The sequence below is a fragment of the Calypte anna genome, chromosome 2 (assembly GCF_003957555.1).
Source record: "Calypte anna isolate BGI_N300 chromosome 2, bCalAnn1_v1.p, whole genome shotgun sequence".
Classification (NCBI taxonomy): domain Eukaryota; kingdom Metazoa; phylum Chordata; class Aves; order Apodiformes; family Trochilidae; genus Calypte; species Calypte anna.
Genome location: NC_044245.1, coordinates 113,706,152 through 113,723,712, shown reverse-complemented (window position 1 = coordinate 113,723,712; position 17,561 = coordinate 113,706,152). Strand labels below are relative to the sequence as shown.

Here is a 17,561-nt window from a genome sequence, read left to right as displayed (position 1 = left end):
ACAAGAGGGCATGGTCTTAAGTTGTGCTGGGGGAAGTTTAGGTTGGATATTAGAAAGAATTTCTTTACGGAGAGGGTGATCAGACGTTGGAATGGGCTGCCCAGGGAAGTAGTGGATTCTCCATCCCTGGAGATATTTAAAAAGAGACTGGATGTGGCACTCAGTGCCATGGTCTAGCAACCGCAACGGTGGTTCAAGGGTTGGACTCGATGATCTCTGAGGTCCCTTCCAACCCAGCCAATTCTATGATTCTATGATTCTATGATTCTAAGTCATTTTGAGATTATGTGAATTCTACTCTTTCTACCAGTTAAATTTTCCCTTTTCTAATTGTGTGAGTACTTGTCAGCATTGCTTCCAGATTTCCTGTCTGGTAGTGTAAAAGCCTGGCACATTGATCCCATCTTAGATTTGGGTGCATTTGATTCTATGCATTAACAGGGATTCAACACTTTAATACATGAAAAATTAGAACAAAGGCCTCTGTCTTTCATCAGAGCTGATGTATGGGCAGCTAAAGAATCTGGAGATTTCAGAACAAGGTAAGTGTGCTCACAGTAACCTGAAATCTGGCAAACAGAGGGCTACAAAGATGATTAAGGTAGTGGAACATCTGCCTTATGAGGAAAGTCTGGGGAAGCTGGATGTTTTTAGCTTGGAGAAGAGACTGAGGGGAAACCTCATCAATGTTTATAAATATGTACAGGGTCAGTGTTGGGAGGATGGAGCCAGGCTCTTCTCAGTGATGACCAATGACAGGACAAGGAGTAATGGGTTCAAGTTGGAGAATAAGAGGTTCTGTGTAAACATAAGAAAAAGATTTTTCACTATGAGAGTGACAGAACACTGGAAGTGGCTGCCCAGGGAGGTTGTTAAGCCTTCTTCTCTGGAGACATTCAAAACCCTCCTGGATGTGTTCCTGTGTGACCTACATTAGGTGATCCTGCTCTGGCAGGAGGGTTGGACTCGATGATCTTTAGAGGCCCCTTTCAACTCCTAGCATTCTGGGATTCTGTGAAACATAGGCAGTTGTATTTTGTCCCGTGTAATTATTATTTACTATCACTTATCATCATATTCAACTCCAGATAACAGTAGGTTATACTGTCCCAAATAGACATTAGAAATAGGTTAATATGATGAGATCCTCATCCAAAAAGAAAGGGAAGAGGAAAACTTCCTAGAGAATTTTAGATTCCCTTTAAAATTATGCAACTATTCATCCCGGCTACACTGTTTCAACACCTGGATGAACTTGTGGAGGCTATGCTGAGAAACACCAGGGCCATTTCTTTGAAAGGTCCAGACAAAAATCTTGCTAAAGCCCAACTTTGTGGTCTCTCATTAATCTGTTTTACTTATGGTTACATCTCCTTCTTCACTATGACAACATAATTTCCACAAATTGAAAGTTCTTGCATTTCAGGTTTATTTTTTTAATGTCCTGAACTTGTGTTCTGCAAACATCTTCATTCATGTTGTTTTTTTTTTTCCGAGCAGATAGCAATTAGTTCCTCCCTAAATTTCACTTTAAATTTTTCTGTATTGTTGTGGATTCCATACAAAATAAGTGAAGTACCTTGAGTTTTGCTACTATGTCAGGAATATAATATCCCACCACATTCTTACTGCAGACTCCAGTATGCTTTCCTGGCTTGTAGGAACTGAGTAAAATCACTGTATAAATGGTCAGAAAAAATCACTTCCCTAGCTGTTGATTGCTGCCTGGCAATGTTAAAATTACAGGTTTTCTCAGCCAAGCCAAGGTTGCTGCTTTGTTTGAAAGATGAATGGGACAGCAAGAGGCTTCAGGATCTAAAAGAATAAACTGAATAATGAATTTTAAAAGAAATTATAAGTTGTGGTTCCCTGAAGTGTATTCCTTTTCACAAAATTATGGCTTTCACTTTTTTCTCATAATTGTTTTGGTAAGTTGATCAGGCTTTATTAAAAAAAGTATCCAGCATTTAGATATATCAAACCAAGAAAATTAAGAGATATTCTTAAATTAAAAAGAAGCTTCCCAGGTCTTCTGTCACATGCTAATATAAAGAACACAAACCAAAATGGATTTACTAATCTTTCTCTTTTGAGACTGCTCAATATCTGTTCATCATCTACACAGTTGAAAATAAAATAATTGAGATTTTTCTTGTTTCAGAATTATAATATTGGACTTGGCAAGCTGTAGATGTATAATTACACTAGAGATGTTAAATAGGTTTTAGAGACAAAATTGTAAATAATACAATACAGAAGAATGATGGGCTTATTAACATATCATTAAATCACTTTTTCCTGAGAGCCAAGGATATTTGTCATAACTTATAAAAAAGAGTCTTGCCCAGCAGTAACACATGTGCTTAATGTTTACAAAATCCACAATATTTGACTATGGCATTAAGTTTATATTGCAAGGAAAATTATGGCAATATAATTACAAATATCAGTAAGTTTATCACTTAATAACAATAGCACATGTATGAAAATCTATCTCTTCTGAGTTAAACATTTTGCAGACCTTTGATTTCAACTTCCATTAGTGCTGTCACTCACACTGAGGATTTACAGGGCTGCAACATAGCAACAGGAAGATTTGGTAAAAGATCCTTTCACTAATGTAATTTAAACAATACAACTCATTGTTATTAGTCTAAATTATGGATTTTGTTATGATTTTGCACTTAATAAATAGTGGAATCATGTGGGATATAGGGTATTTTTCAGAGTTTCTGGTGTCAGACAGGAAAATTATCTTCTTTAACAATGAAAATTAAGTTAGTCCAGAAATTAACAAAATGTACACTCAAAACCTAGATAACTTCTGTTTTCAGCAAACATACATCATTGGCAATAGATGTTTAATGTGAAGTCGTGATTCTATGCCGTTTAGTTGCAGGGTTGCACAGAGTTAAAGATTTTATTTTAATAGAACTGTTGTGTATGGGAATGAAAGAGTTAGCACAGCCCCATTGATTCCATCCAGCAATGAAATGTTCAGCAAAATATGTTGCTTAAACAAGGGTGGTATTTATCAATGAGCCTTCAGGACTCTGAGCCATCTGAGTTTCCCTGATCCAACCATTTCTCAACTTTCTCATGTTCATACTTAGCTTATGGTTAATATAGTAGAGGATTTTATTATTGTCACAATGCCATTCTTAAATCATAACCCCACATAGGACAGTATGGCTTCAGAAAATAATTTCAAGGATATTCCACAGAACAGTAGGTAAGACAAAGAATATAGAGAATTGCAGACTAGGTCTGCCTGTGTTCCCCTGGTTTCAAAGATCCAACTTTGTATCCCATTGGAATGGAAAAAAAGATACGTTAAATGTTTCTGGGGAACAGCAGGGTATCTCATATGCCTAATGATGAGGATAATGAGATGATTAGAGCATGTAGCAGAATAAGGTTTTAGTCCATTATCTGCCTTCCGAATGGAAGAGATTTTCATTTGAGATCCTTCTGTCCTTTATATCCAGGGCCTAAGCAGGTGCACAACACTGGAAAGACAGCCTCTTCTCCCATGCAGATTTTTTTTTTTTTTTTTTAGTCAAGCAGCTTGCTTAGATTTACTATCATTGACAATATTTCAAAAATCTCTCATTCCACCTGATGAGCAACACAGTTAGTTCAGCTTTGTGAGAGAATTGGCATTTCTTTGGAAGGAGACAGAATGCAGTTTGTATCCTATAGAGTTTTTCTATAGAGCTGAGTGCCATGAAATACTCAAATATTGCACCAACTTTTCAGGTGTCCCAGCTGTTTAGTGGGATTTCCTAACCAGAAGGAATTTTCTTTTTACTCACATGGACATCTCCTGCACTTAGGCAGACCTCCTGGCACGGGACCTGAGGAACCTAGCTTTTCAAATAGGATACTGAACTCAAGCAGAACCTTCTTTGGGATAGTTGACTGGAACAGTTATTGACAAAAAGAGGACACAGAAGGACACAAGTTAGCCAGATGTGCTTTTCCAATGAGTCTTGCTTAATATAGCATATTGAGGATTTCATATTGTTTTGTGCAGAATTGCCAGATGGAAAGATCTAACTGTTCATCAGGTGGTGTGACAGGATAAGAAAGGCAAGAGCCCGTCAAGACCCAGAATTTGTTGTTGCATATGGAAAGAATGCAATGATTAGAACTCTAGGAATGAGTTTTGTCAAAAGGATATGAGAATTGAGGGAAAATATAAACTAACATGGTATACAGTGTGGAATAGCCAAGAATCATGTGTGGTTATAGCTCTTATTTATTTTCTGTTTCATCTTCCAGTATTTCTCCCTGTTGCATCTGTCATCAATGAGCATAGGTCCAGTAGCTTCTGCTTGGGCAGTCACCCCTTACTGAATCTAAGCACATTAAAACAATATAAGAGCTTGATGGGACTAGAATTTGAAGGGCTACTTGGTCACTCAAGGTCTCAATATCTTCCTCGATGATTTTCACACCCATCAAGTTAGTAAATGATTGCATCTGTGTTTCCCTAGGCATACAGACATTGGCATACCTAAATTATTCACAGGGAGTCAGTACTAATATAATAAATACTGCAGTCAAGTCACATTTTAGTCTTTACTAAGTGTAAACATCCATAAATACATTTATTTAAATATCCCTGTCTAATTCTAATATTTCCAATTTATTTCAAATTAAACACTTAATAAATGCTATGCAAGCTGCACTTTCTTTTGAAATACATAATGTGATGAATAGAAATAGCTCATTGGAAATTTATTTAAATGCCAAATCCCCCAATCTTCTAAATATTAACAGCATATATAAAATATTTAAAATAAATATGTCAACATTTAGTGTCAGCTGCACTGACATCACTGAGAGATACACAACTGTCATATTGAGATACACATCTAACATGCGTTATCTACTTCCCTGGCCCTACACTGTGCTTAGCACTCTCCACTCTCATGTGGTTAGATCCTCTTTCGGTAAATCTGTTAGAAACTTTACAAATCATCTAATGGAGGATGACAGTGATTCAAGAAAGCCTCTGCCTTTTATTAATATAAATGTATCTAATAACATTTCCTTTACTTTGTGGTAGGGAGAGATGGATGATGTGTTCACCTGGTACCTTTGTCTGTTACAGCAGATAGAATGACCAACATGTGACAGATAATAGTCACATTGCCCAACACAGCAGGAAAATAGTTTGATACTGTTGTGGTGACCATCATAGAAAAGAAAAGAACATAAGAGAATAGCATAGAATAGAACAGAATAGAGCAGAACCAACAAAGGTTACAGCAGTCTCACACTGGCTACGGTGTTGATGGTGGGCAGTCACAGGAGCAAAGCACTACAAAGACGGGTAGCTTCCTGCATCCCTTTTTCCATCCTGTCCTACAGCAAGCAGAGCTTCAGACTGTTCACAGTATTTCCAAGCATCTAGTTTGTATTCCCAGACTTAATCATTTTACGTGCCTGGGATGCATCTATTTTTGTTGACTAAAAGAAGGGGAGACAATATTGTCTCTTGAGAGCATCTTTCTGACTTCATTTTTTTTGATGAAAGGCTATTGATTCAGGTGTGTTTGAGTGAGCCTGTGAAGATACTGCTGACTCAGGAGTTCTGTGGCATCACTAACATAAATGTGAAATGCATGATTGTTTCCTTCTGTGAATATCTGTGAAATACAAACTGTTTCTGTTGTTATTTGCAAAAAAGCAGTGGAGGAATAATACTATTATCAGGAGACATGATATAGGCTAAAATATATGACTTGTACCTCCCAGATTCCATTTGTCTGTTGTCAACCTATACCTGCTGTTAAGCATTAGATACTTGAAGAAATACCAGAAAAAGATAACACAAATTATTCACCATTAATTCTTTAAAATGAGTCACTATTAAAAGCCTAATTGTTTGCTGAGAGGGTCCAAATTAGTGGACTTTGAAAGATCAAACAAAATTGAAGATATTTGTCCAAATTAAAATGGAAGCATGCATTCAGAGTATACCAAATGAACATGTATGCTCTTGTAATAATAATTTTATTATCTTCAGCTTCCAGGCCAGACTTTTAATTATGACCCTTTATATCAGTGAAAACCATGTATTCAGGATTAAAAACCTATTTCTTTAACTAGTCTAGTTAAAGACTGTGGTTTGATATATTCTGTGCTACAACTTTTATAAAAACCAGAGAACACTTCTAATAACACTTTTCTAATTTCATGGTTCAGTGCACAGTCAGTAAAGATTTAAATAATTCAGAAAGAAAGCCTATTCTGTTTCTTTATTAGAAGTTTGAGTCAGGCAAATTCTTTGACATTTAATATGTTTTTAACCCTTTTAATAACTTCTTATAATGAAATTTATTGGAAGTTGTTTTAAATACAGGGTTATTACATTAGAGTGAATAGCAGTTAGTAGTTTTTTTATTATTAGTTTTGAGACCTTGGTCCTGTGTGACTCGAAGGATATTAAAACATAAAGTAGAAAAGAATGTTAATAGCCACCAAATTAACTGTGTACAAGAAATACAGAAACTGTATATCACTGCATTCTTGTCATTATATGATTATCCTATAAACTTTTGTAGTCAAAGTTTAAGTATGTAATTGTTTTAAAAGAGCTTAAGATCACTTTCAGAACCAGTATTATGTAAGACAACCTGAAGTGGTTTAGTTTTTAACAGAATGATTTTGAAAATATATGAGTAGTAAATTTAAGAGGGTTGGGTTTTTTGATAGTTTAGGAGGCTTTTTACATGTGAGGTTTCTGCTGTTTAATTTTAAGACTGTTTTCCTAATCAACAGAAAATTTTAATGATCCTTTCATTTTATCCCAAAAATGCACTGGGAATAGTATATAAAATACACTTGTGTACAACACTTAAATATTCCCCAAATTCCCACTTACTTGAAAGCATAGTCTTTCATTATGCATATATTATTTATATATATATATTTATATATTCTCTTCTGACACAGAGAGAATTATAAAAATGAAGGGATGAGAACACATTCCTTCCTCTCTTAGGTGGTGCTTTGAGTTATCCTTTTAATGTGCTTTGAATGGTTCCCTGTGGTCATTTTACATTAACCTTAGATCTTATAACAAATCTTTGTTTAGCACTTATTCTCTTACATATGCATGAAAAGAAGACTTGGTTGCAGACATTATTTTTACTTAAATGAGAGGAAACAAAGATCTGATAGTATGTGATCTTTGGGTTTGGTCAGCCTTCATTCATGACCTACATTCCAGTTCTGAGTTTGTCCATCCTAATTAATAAATCCTAACTTCTTGTCAGATTTTGACCTTCCAAATATTTGGATACCTTTTTTTTGTTTTTCTCTTTTATACAAATATGTTCAAATTATATCAGCTTTGAAGTAATCTCACTGAATAGCGTCCCTATGATGGGAAACAACATGAAATTGTATGGTTTGTTCTTGCTTCAGTTGCAATTCATTCTTACCACCAACACGCATGGTATAACTATGAGGTTCTTCTGTATGGTTACCAGTATGAACTGAGTGAAAGGTGTCTAAAATGGGCATTCCTATGTTTTCAGCCACTCATTTAAGTCTAAATTTAGCTCTAATTGTATGATGAATATTGCTTGTATCTTGGCCTATTTAAGAAAATTATGAGGATTTTTGGTCTTGCAATTGTTTGTTTTGATCCTAAATGGTACCTATGGTTTCACAAACGTAATGCCTCCTCTGAGTGCTAGCTCTCACAAACCTGTCTGTCACCTTTGATATTATCTTCTATCTTGAAATCTTGAATTGGGGAGTTAAGTGATTATTCAGGAATTCATATATTTTTCTCTATTTTTATCAAACTTCTCTGTGTCAGTGGAAAACATCTCACAGATGTGCGTCGTCTTATGGTAGAAGACAATTAAAACATCTAAAGTAAAATCAGTAAAGTTTCTAAGCTAATTTCATGGCTTTTCAGCAAGTTGGCACAACTGGAGCTAGTGGTGCCTTTTAATGTAGTTTTATTTGGGAAGAGAAAAGCATTCAGATTTAATGTGGCACGGGTAGAGACACAAGTTGTCCTGGGAATATGAGAATGAAAGAAATGCCTTCTGCCTACCAAAAGATGTCTGTATTGCCTACATGGTGACTCAGCTGAGTGATGCCAGTGCAGAAGGAAGCACACTGAGGCTGTCTTCATAGATAACCTTTAGAAGATCCCCTGATTATTTTTAAAGTGAATTGATCAGATCGTAGCTTCCTATTTAGAGTATGAAAAAATGTTGCTTTCTTACTTACCCTGAACTCTTTGAATTTGCTCTCAAAAGCCACGTTCTGAGCCATTAGTTAAGAGTCCTGCAATTTGACCCTTTCTGCATCTTGCATAGGTTAACCAGCTTGTACCAAAAAGCAGATAGCCAGGGATTTTTTAATCCTATATGCTATATTCTATAAGAGATGGATGATTTTGTCTGAATGCTGTGTCAGATAAGAATATCTGTATTTTGTGCACTCTGGGGCACAGTATTTCATGAAAGATGAAGGTTAGTGGGCATAGTCCAGAGGACAGCAGGAAGAATGATCAGAGGTTTAGAAAACACAGTATATGAAAAAAGTCTTTCAATCTTCAGGTTTAGTTGTTTAGTCTAAAGAAGAATAAACTGAAGGGAAATTCATAATAGCCTCCTAGTGTGTACAACTTTTCTGTAAAGAAGGAGAAAAACATTCCTCATGTCCACTGGGAATAGAGCAAAAAGTAGTAGGTTTAAATTACAACAAAGGAGATTTAGGTGAGACATTACAGAAAAAAGCCCTTTTCACTGTAAGGATAGTTAAGCACAAGAATTGCCTAGGGAGGTTATGAAGAGGTTAGACAAACATCTGTCAGAAATGATTTAGGTATAGCTAATCCTGCTGTGAGATAAAGTGTTGGACTAAATAACCTTTTGAGGTCCCTTCTAGCACTATTTTCTGTGATTAGGATACTGTGTTCACATCGTCCGTCAATAAGATATTTCTGTGCAGGGATGATAGCACTGTATTCTGCATTGTGTACTTTGCTTTGTTTTTGCTTTAAACTGATGGGAGAAACAAGAGTCTGATGTTTAAAGTGCTTTAGCTTTACTCATAGTACCTTGGGATACTTGAGCAGGGCATTAGGAGCTTGTTTTCAGCCACACAGCCCTCTTCTGGTTTTGGAACAAACGCGTGCTGATAAGGGTTATCACTACACACCTCAAAATTAGCAGCTTCTACTATGTCTGTTAACTTGCAAACACTTATATGGGTGGATGCTCAGTTTCTGTTTATAAGCAAAATGCAAACAGAAAAAAAAAAATTAGCCATGAAATGTTTCATAGCTTTCCCGTTAGTGAAAACAAAATAAAACCAGGCATGTTCTAAAGCTGAATATAACACAAGTTGTGAAACATCCTGAAACTGACAGATGGAGAATGATATTAAAGTGCCAGATATTATCATTATTACCTCATCGGAGAGACCATTGAAGGCATCAGTTACAGACCATCCTTATCCTCTGTAACACTCAAAGTCTAACTTTGTTCTTCCATTTGGCATTCTGCCACCCAGCAGGATTTGTATTCAGCTTTGCATTCATCAGGAATGTGTTGGCAATATTGCTTCTGCATACTGAATATGGCTCCAGCACATTGGTGGGTTTTGTAAAATTCCATCTGGAGGAACAAGGAATAGGAAGCTTCTGCTTTTTAAGTAGTTTAAAAGAAACTGGTCATTTTTTGAATGTAATGTTGACAGAGTGTGTGTCTGATTTGAGCCACTGTTCTGTCTCACTGTCAGAGACAAGGCCATCATGGCTTTTGAGATAGGGACTTACTGTCACACTGCAACAGTGACCCAAATGTGTGGTTTTCATGGGTGGGTTTGTTTGTGAACCCAACAGGGAAGATGTTCTTGGTTTGTTGATCCCTTAGGAATGTGAAGGTTCATCATCATGTTTTTCATGATGTAATCTCATAGCTTCTCAAAGTTACATGGTGAGCTGCCCATTCTTACTCAAGGAATGAGCAGCCTTTCTGCATCTTCTTAGACAATCCCATTTTTTCACTAGGAAGGGGCAGGCTCTGCAGTGCATGGCAGAGGTGATCCAGAAACCTCATCTGCTTATGTGGATCCTCCTTGCTGAGGGCTACTGCAAGTTCTAGCAAGTTCTCTTCAATCAGGTCACTTAGGTGAGGGTTTCTGGGTTAGGCTTTAAAAGGAAACATGTACTGTAAAACAAGTTTATGTGCTGCTTACACCTGCTTTTGTAAAGGTAGCCTGGTAGTAATCTGATTAAAAATTTAGAAAACAAAGTAAATTCATGTGAAAAGAAAAATACCTTTTTTTTTCCTGCTGCTCTACCTCATTTTCCATCCTCAGAATTTACCTAGTGAAGGCTTTTTTTTCCAAATATATATATATATATATATATAGTAACAAGTGATAGGATGAGAGGAAATCACCTCAAGTTTCATATTAGAAGAAACTTCTTCACTGTAAGGGTTGTCAGGCACTGGAACAGGCTGCCCAGGGACTTGGTTGAGTCACTGTCCCTGGAGGTTTTTTAAAAGACATGAGATGTGGAGTTTAAGGACAAGGTTTAGTAGCAGACCTAGCATTGTGAGGTTTAATGGTTGGACCTGATGACCTTATAGGTATTTTCCAACCTAAATGATTCTATGATTCTATATATACTTGTGTTTTGTATGGTGATACATCCAATACTGTCCAGTTGGTGTCATGTTATCTCAAACACTGTGTATTTAGCACTGGAGCTCAAAGTGAATCATGGGCTGTTTAAAGTTATATGTTGTTTAAAAATAACAAGCACAGAATATTCTGCAGTATCTACGTGATAACATTTAAAGTTCATATGAAGGATTTTTTTAGTAAAGGAGAGATCATTCAAATAATAGCAATTGTATTATATTTTACTCAGGGAAAAGTAATTAAAATTATAACCTTTACCCTGCTTTCAGAGGTCAATACTTTGCAAGTTCATTTAAAATCGGAGTTGTTAGGAGTTTCAAGTGGTGCTTGTTTCCTTTCCATAAAGTCATTAGGAAGCATGTCTTTATTAAAAAAGCAGCCTTGCTTTTCCAGCCTTTCATGGGGGGGTGTATTCCCAGCCCCAGTCTGGCACCAGGGGGTGCTGCCCAGGAAAATCCAAGGTATTTCCAAGAGAGGCAGGGTGGGTTTGGTCCCCACAGGGTGGTGGGCACACTAGGGGGGGCACACACTTGTGCTGAGGCTGAAGGCAGGACTTTTGGGGGGGTTTGTCTCCCTCTCCCTAGCATGTGAGGGACCAAGGGAGCTTCCATGCCCTTCTCCCTGACTCCACACTGGCTGAGAGGGCCTGGGGCAGCCCTCCCACACTCCTGCTCCCTGTTCCTCAGCTACTGCCCAGCCCAACAAATGGATGCAGAGCAAAAAAACTGAGCAGCATTACAGCTTCACAGGCTCAATTGTTCTGGTACAGGTTGCCTGCTAGAGGAAGAGATAATTCTAGCTTTCAGGGGTAATGTGCTTGGTGAGGAGAGAAACTGATACGGGAGAGAAGAGAACAAGAAGTCAGCAGCAATCTTTAAAAACGTAAATGTCTGCCAAGATTGAAATTTTAGCCATCAGGTGATTTCATACACTGCATTGTCTCTGCTCCTCTCCCTCACTGCCTTAGTAGTCATAAAATGAACTTGAACATAGTTGTATCCATAACCCTTTCTTACCAAAAGCTATTAATTTCTAAAACAATATAGACAGGGGTATAATTGTGATGCCATGTTGTCAGAAGCTATTTCAAATAGTTTTCAGAGACACGTACATGTACGGTGGTAAGTATGCTATAACTAATGGTGTTATTAGTTTTATTTACTGCCAACCAGCTAGCTTTACAAAAAAATCAATCCCCAAGCTCATAAAGTATCTCACTAAAATTAATAAATTTTTACAGTCAATAATAAGAGAAAAAGTGAAGTTACAGGTTTATCTTTTCTTTCTCTATGCATTACTGGTTGAAAGGAATCTTATAGATTGCTTTGATACATAAGAATGTGTTTACGAGAGAGAGGTCATAGGACTCACTAGCTATAAAAAGTTTTAAAAGTACATCTGAATGATCTTTAGACAATTCAGATGACGTGTCTACCAGAGACTGTCAGGAGAATAAATGTGGTTATGTTAATATATTGAACCATTAACACATGTCCTTATCGTAATGGAACTTACACAATGGTAGTTCCTGTCAGCTTCCACTCGACACATACAGCATGTTTGTCTGATGCACGTAGAGACAACTCTATCTATTTCATTTCAGCTCTGAATTGACACTTCAATTTTAAATCACCCACAGAACACCTCAGCTTAAATCTGAGCTTCTCCCTGGTAGTCTTTGCTATTTGTCACGTCTCCATATCAGTATACTGAAAAGATGTTGCAGACAGTCTGCTGTAGTGTGTGTGTATGGTGGTGCATTTGACCTCTGGACAAGAAAAGAGTTTCATCCTCCAGTGCTTTTAATTCCTATCCTTGCAGAGACTGAATTTGTTGCTTGCATTAAAATAGTATGTCTTGTTAATGCTAAGAAGCAGTGACCCACATAGCACAATGGATTCATTCGTCAGTCCCGCATCTTCTGAGCTTTCTGTTCATATATGTCTTAGCAGCAAATCAACTCAGAAATCATTTAATCAGTCTATCAATGCATCCTTCTTGTCAGCCCTCGGAATCCTGAAAATTCCAGTATCTCATTGGGCAGCACCTGGCAAAACAAATCTGGATCTAATACTAGATACACAAACTGAAAACTGCAGCTCCCAAAGTCACAGCTCATACACGCAAAAATCCTAAGAAAAGTAGGATGTGGAAATTGTTTCAGATTTTGAGACTGTTCATGTTCTGATATGGTTCTGAACTTGAGAGTGCAAACCTGTCCCTGTTAGCATTTCTGAAATACTCTACGTGCAGTTCCAGCAAGCAGTGCCCTTTGCTTCCCCTATAAAGAAACAAGCTTTCATTGCTTTTTGCTATTCCCATGGGCTGAGGCTTGAGCCTCAGTAGTTTATAACAGCCAGTGTTATGCAAATGTCAATCATATCCTTACTCTGTTTATTTTCAGTATTTACATGTTTATTTAAGTACTTGCCATTTTTTAAGCCTTATATAGCCTATAAGGCCAACCAAGCTCTAAAGGAACAGAACACTTTATTAGTGATATGCTTAATACAGTTTTTTTCCTCTTGTAGATGCAAGATTTACGGAATACAGAAGGAGCCCAGTATAGTTCCCACCCTCAGATGGCAACCATGAGGCCAAGGGTTCAACCTGCAGATATTAGGCAGCCAGGAATGATGCAGCACGGGCAGCTGACTACTATTAACCAGTCCCAGCTCAGTGCACAGCTTGGTTTGAATATGGGTGGAAACAGTGTTCCTCACAACTCACCCTCTCCACCTGGAAGCAAATCTGCAACCCCTTCACCATCCAGTTCAGTCCATGAAGATGAAGGAGAAGATAGCTCTAAGGTAGGCTTAGATGCTAGGTTTACTGTGTCAATGGTGGATATTTTCAGGACCTGCTAAATGAATCGTATGGCCACAGTCATCAAGGTGATACTTTATACATTTTTGGTGTTTGACTGAAGTGAATAAAGGGTTATGAATACATAACTTATAGTTTCCAGTCAATTCTTCAGGCAGCTTGAGTAAATTACATCATTCCTCTTTGTGAGAGCAAACTGGAATCCTGTAAAACACTCATAAGATAAGCATTCCTTTAGGACATTATATTAAAGGTTGAGTTTTCTCACTTGCATAGATAGGATGTTTGTTCCCAGTTAAAGATCAAGTTACTGCTATAAAAAGTATGAACAATCTGCACGATATGCTAGTCTTTGCTACTTGGTCACAGGATGAGTAAACAGAACATCATAGCAACCAGAACAGAAAGATCCCCTACTAACTCTTAAAATCTTACTTTGAAAATCTTGAAGACCTATTATGTATTTATACTTTGGGACATGCCAGCACTCCATCATTTTAGTACCAATACAGGCATGAAGTAAGAATATTCATTTACATAATAAATTTCTTTAAGCTGTAAATGCTGATTTACATCACAGGTTTTGAATGCAAAAACATCCCAAACCTCCCAAAATTCTGAAAATCCCCCCCAGAATGCACAAGTCTATTATTTCAATATTACAGATACAAAAGCTGAGGCACAAAGAGACTGGGACTTAGCACAAAGTCATCCCATAACCCTGGAAGAGACCATATTGAAATTAAGAACCTCTTTACCTCTCTTTTATGGTCTCTACAAAATAGGAGTCCTGTTAGAGCAGTCCCGTAGTGTGGTGTGTACCATGTAGTGTACCATGGCCATGCCTTGTGGGGAAACATTGTAGGCTTGCTAGGAATGTGGAGAAAACATATTATGAGTCACTGAGGAGGTATAATCCAGTCAAGAAATATAAGTCTGATTTGTCTTCAAATTATATTGGTTTTCATGCCTCAAGCTATAAAATAATCATGTAATTGGAGACATATGTTTTAGTACATTTGGAATAAATTCTGATTCAAAAGTTTTATTTCAGGACTTTCTCCTGATTTCACAAACTTGGGGTTTTAAAAATTACTGAATAATTCATACATTTTAAAAGAGCCCTTCCTTGCTAAGGGAGACTTTAGAATACAGCTATGTAAAAATAGTTCCAGGCAGCCTTTACTTTTTCAGAATAATTTATTTGCTACTCCTATTGCTTTGCTAATATTTTTACATATATTGGGAGTGTGCAAGGTTCTCTAAACTTTGGAAGAAAGCATCCACTTGGATAATTAAAATATCCTTTCTGTTTCTATAAAGTATTTCAGTTATTTAACCCCTACTTTTCATCTACTTCTCCACTGCAACTCTTCATGTTAGCAAAAGTGTAGAGTTGCGGTTTCACGCAGACAGGACTCATCTGGAGCTCATGTTCTCAATAAAGAAATGCTAAGAACTGCAGACTGAGAAGAATTAGTTCTTCTGTTGTGGAAGCCGGTTTACACAGTGTTCAGCTTTTTAACAAGCCATGGTAATTTGGAAAACTCTCTTAAAAATTATCTCATTCTCATTCTAAGCAGAAAAATGTGAGAAAAGGGACAATATACAAGACAAAATTAAATTCAGTATACTGAAGTTATATTACCCTAAAATTCAATAATTGTGCTTTCTCCACTAGGAGCAAAAGCTTTAAAGGATATTAAATTTAGTTAATAATGACTAAGGGCCTAAATTCATCTCCATCTAGTACAGTTTAAGCTGCAAGCTTGATGGGGGGGGAGGGTACAGATTATGTCATGCCTGTCTTCTGTGGAATTTTTTAAGTCTTTGTGAAAAGTGCTGAAGTTGGCTACTATGGGAGACCATCAGGGGCTCACGTGCCCAATCTGATGCAATGGTTCTTCTTTAGTTCCCTCCATAAGAGTCATGAGGGTTTGAATACTAAGCATAAGAAATTAATGTGTTGTAGATCACGATCTAAACGCCTCCACTTTGTATCTTTCTGTCTTACTGCTCTTCCTGGAAGCTGCTAATGAATGGGTAGCAATACTTAGAACAAGCCAGCTTTCTGTGGAGATCTTTCTCCCCAGCACAACAATACTGCATTTTCTCAAAGCTGCTTCGGAGGGGCCTGTGAGGGTTCTTCTCAGTCCCAAAATCCTTCTCCCAGTGAGAGAAGGCACTGGCTGGGGACAAGAAGAGATAGAACAGTCATTCTGTCTCTCCTAAGAGCCTCTACATTTTACCTGAATATAACTTTGCTAAATGTAAAGTTTTCTCTTTGTGTTATAAACTATTGTTTAGATGTGTGGTATAACAATGGATGAGGGTTCATTAGTCAGTCCTTGAGTAGAAGTGCACACGCTGCTCTTATGTAGTAGCTGCTGGAGCTTGCCACATTTGCACATCTGCCTATTTAACCAACAGGAGAAAATGTTTTCCTGTGTACCAACGTTGCTCCAAAAGACAAGGTACTTTTTCAAATAGAAAATCACCTCTGTCTTAGATGACCTCCCTTAGGTTATGCCAGCTGAAAGCCCAGCTTTACATATGAGAGAGAAGTCATTGATTCTTTGATAGCAGGTTTGGTAGAGAAATCCCTAAGAACTATACTTATGTCTGTCTAAAGAAAAAAGACAGAAATCTCTGAACAGTGTCCCTGTTCATGTTTGCATGAATTTATAGAAAGAGGATGACAGGAGGTATGAAAAAAAATGTATGTTTTATACATTTGGACTACAAATATAATTGTTTCCCTAATGAAGCACTGACTGTTATTCATGGAGGAAATGACCATTTATTTAATCTTAATGTATATATTCCAAATGCCTGTAATAAGGAAACTTTACAAATTGATTGTTAGTGTACTGAGCCTCTTGGATGTTCATTCTATGGTAACTATTCAAATTTTTATCCAACATACACAGAACTAATGGCAGCATCTGCTAAATACTTTTTGGCAATACTCATTCTCATAAAGGCTCATTTATATCAGCCTTTTGGCCTTAAAATGTCATATATTTCCTTGCATGAGGAAGGGAAAGAAGCTGTGTTATAGAGGGCACAATTACCCTGCACACTGTTGCTCTAAAAGTAGGACAGCTGAGGTTGCTTGACTGTAAGATCAATGACAACAGTACAATAATTATAAGGCTGTGCATATACAGTCAAAAATCTGCCAAGACCATGGAAATATGACAAGTAGCCTCAGACCAAGGATATAATTTCTGCAAGTGGTATGCATCCCTAAGTCTCCTTAATTCTTCTAAATCTGGTGTAGAGGGACTATGATTAGAAGAAATAAAAATGGAGAACTTAAAAGTCAATAGTTGTAAGTAACCATAAAAAACATCCTAAGCAAAGTGGCCACTTACCACATGCTTTATTCCGACCACCTCAACACTTGAATATTATATTTCTGTAATTCCTGCCATAATTCATACTGCTGGATCGTTAAACATGTACTCGGATATTGCCAAGCATAATCATGAGCTTCTGGAATCATTACTGGTTCACAAATATGTATATCTTCATAGATGGATAGCAGAGTTTTCTTCCTTGCTCATTTGAATATCACTGATGAGAGAATTTCAAATAATGCATTTTAAAGGGAAGATAGTGAGACGACTGCAAATAGCAAGAATTAACTAACAGAAACACAATTATTAAAGAACTGCTGCAGTATATTCTCTTTATGTGGTAGAGGTTTTACAATATTTACTTTATATTATAGGAGATATAAGTGGTATTCTATGTTGTCTGTTCAGCCTATTATGCAGATGGTGCTTGATTAAAATCTATTTTAAACTACAGCGATTACTGCAACATAGTGTGCATAAAACAGCTCTCCTAGCTCCATTAAAGGCTTTGGTACTATTGCAGTTTATTTTAAATATGCTTATAGACATTTTCCAGCTTCTCAAGGGACATTTAGATATCAACAATGTGCCTTGCTTGATAGTTTTAAATCCTACACTAGATATTCTTGTGATCTATTATGTGTGCAACATGGTTAATGTACACTTTCTTAAAGTGAAAGA

At 36.9% G+C, this 17,561-nt stretch overlaps 1 protein-coding gene across 1 annotated transcript in view; it reads left to right on the top strand.

Annotated features, from left to right (window-relative positions):
• The window catches only part of TOX (thymocyte selection associated high mobility group box), a 219,632-nt gene that overhangs the window by 162,686 nt on the left and 39,385 nt on the right, over window positions 1-17,561 (top strand). Inside the window, exon 4 of the mRNA XM_008492187.2 lies at window positions 13,224-13,502. Coding sequence (XP_008490409.1) covers window positions 13,224-13,502 — 279 coding nt within the window. The remainder of the gene's footprint in view (window positions 1-13,223; window positions 13,503-17,561) is intronic.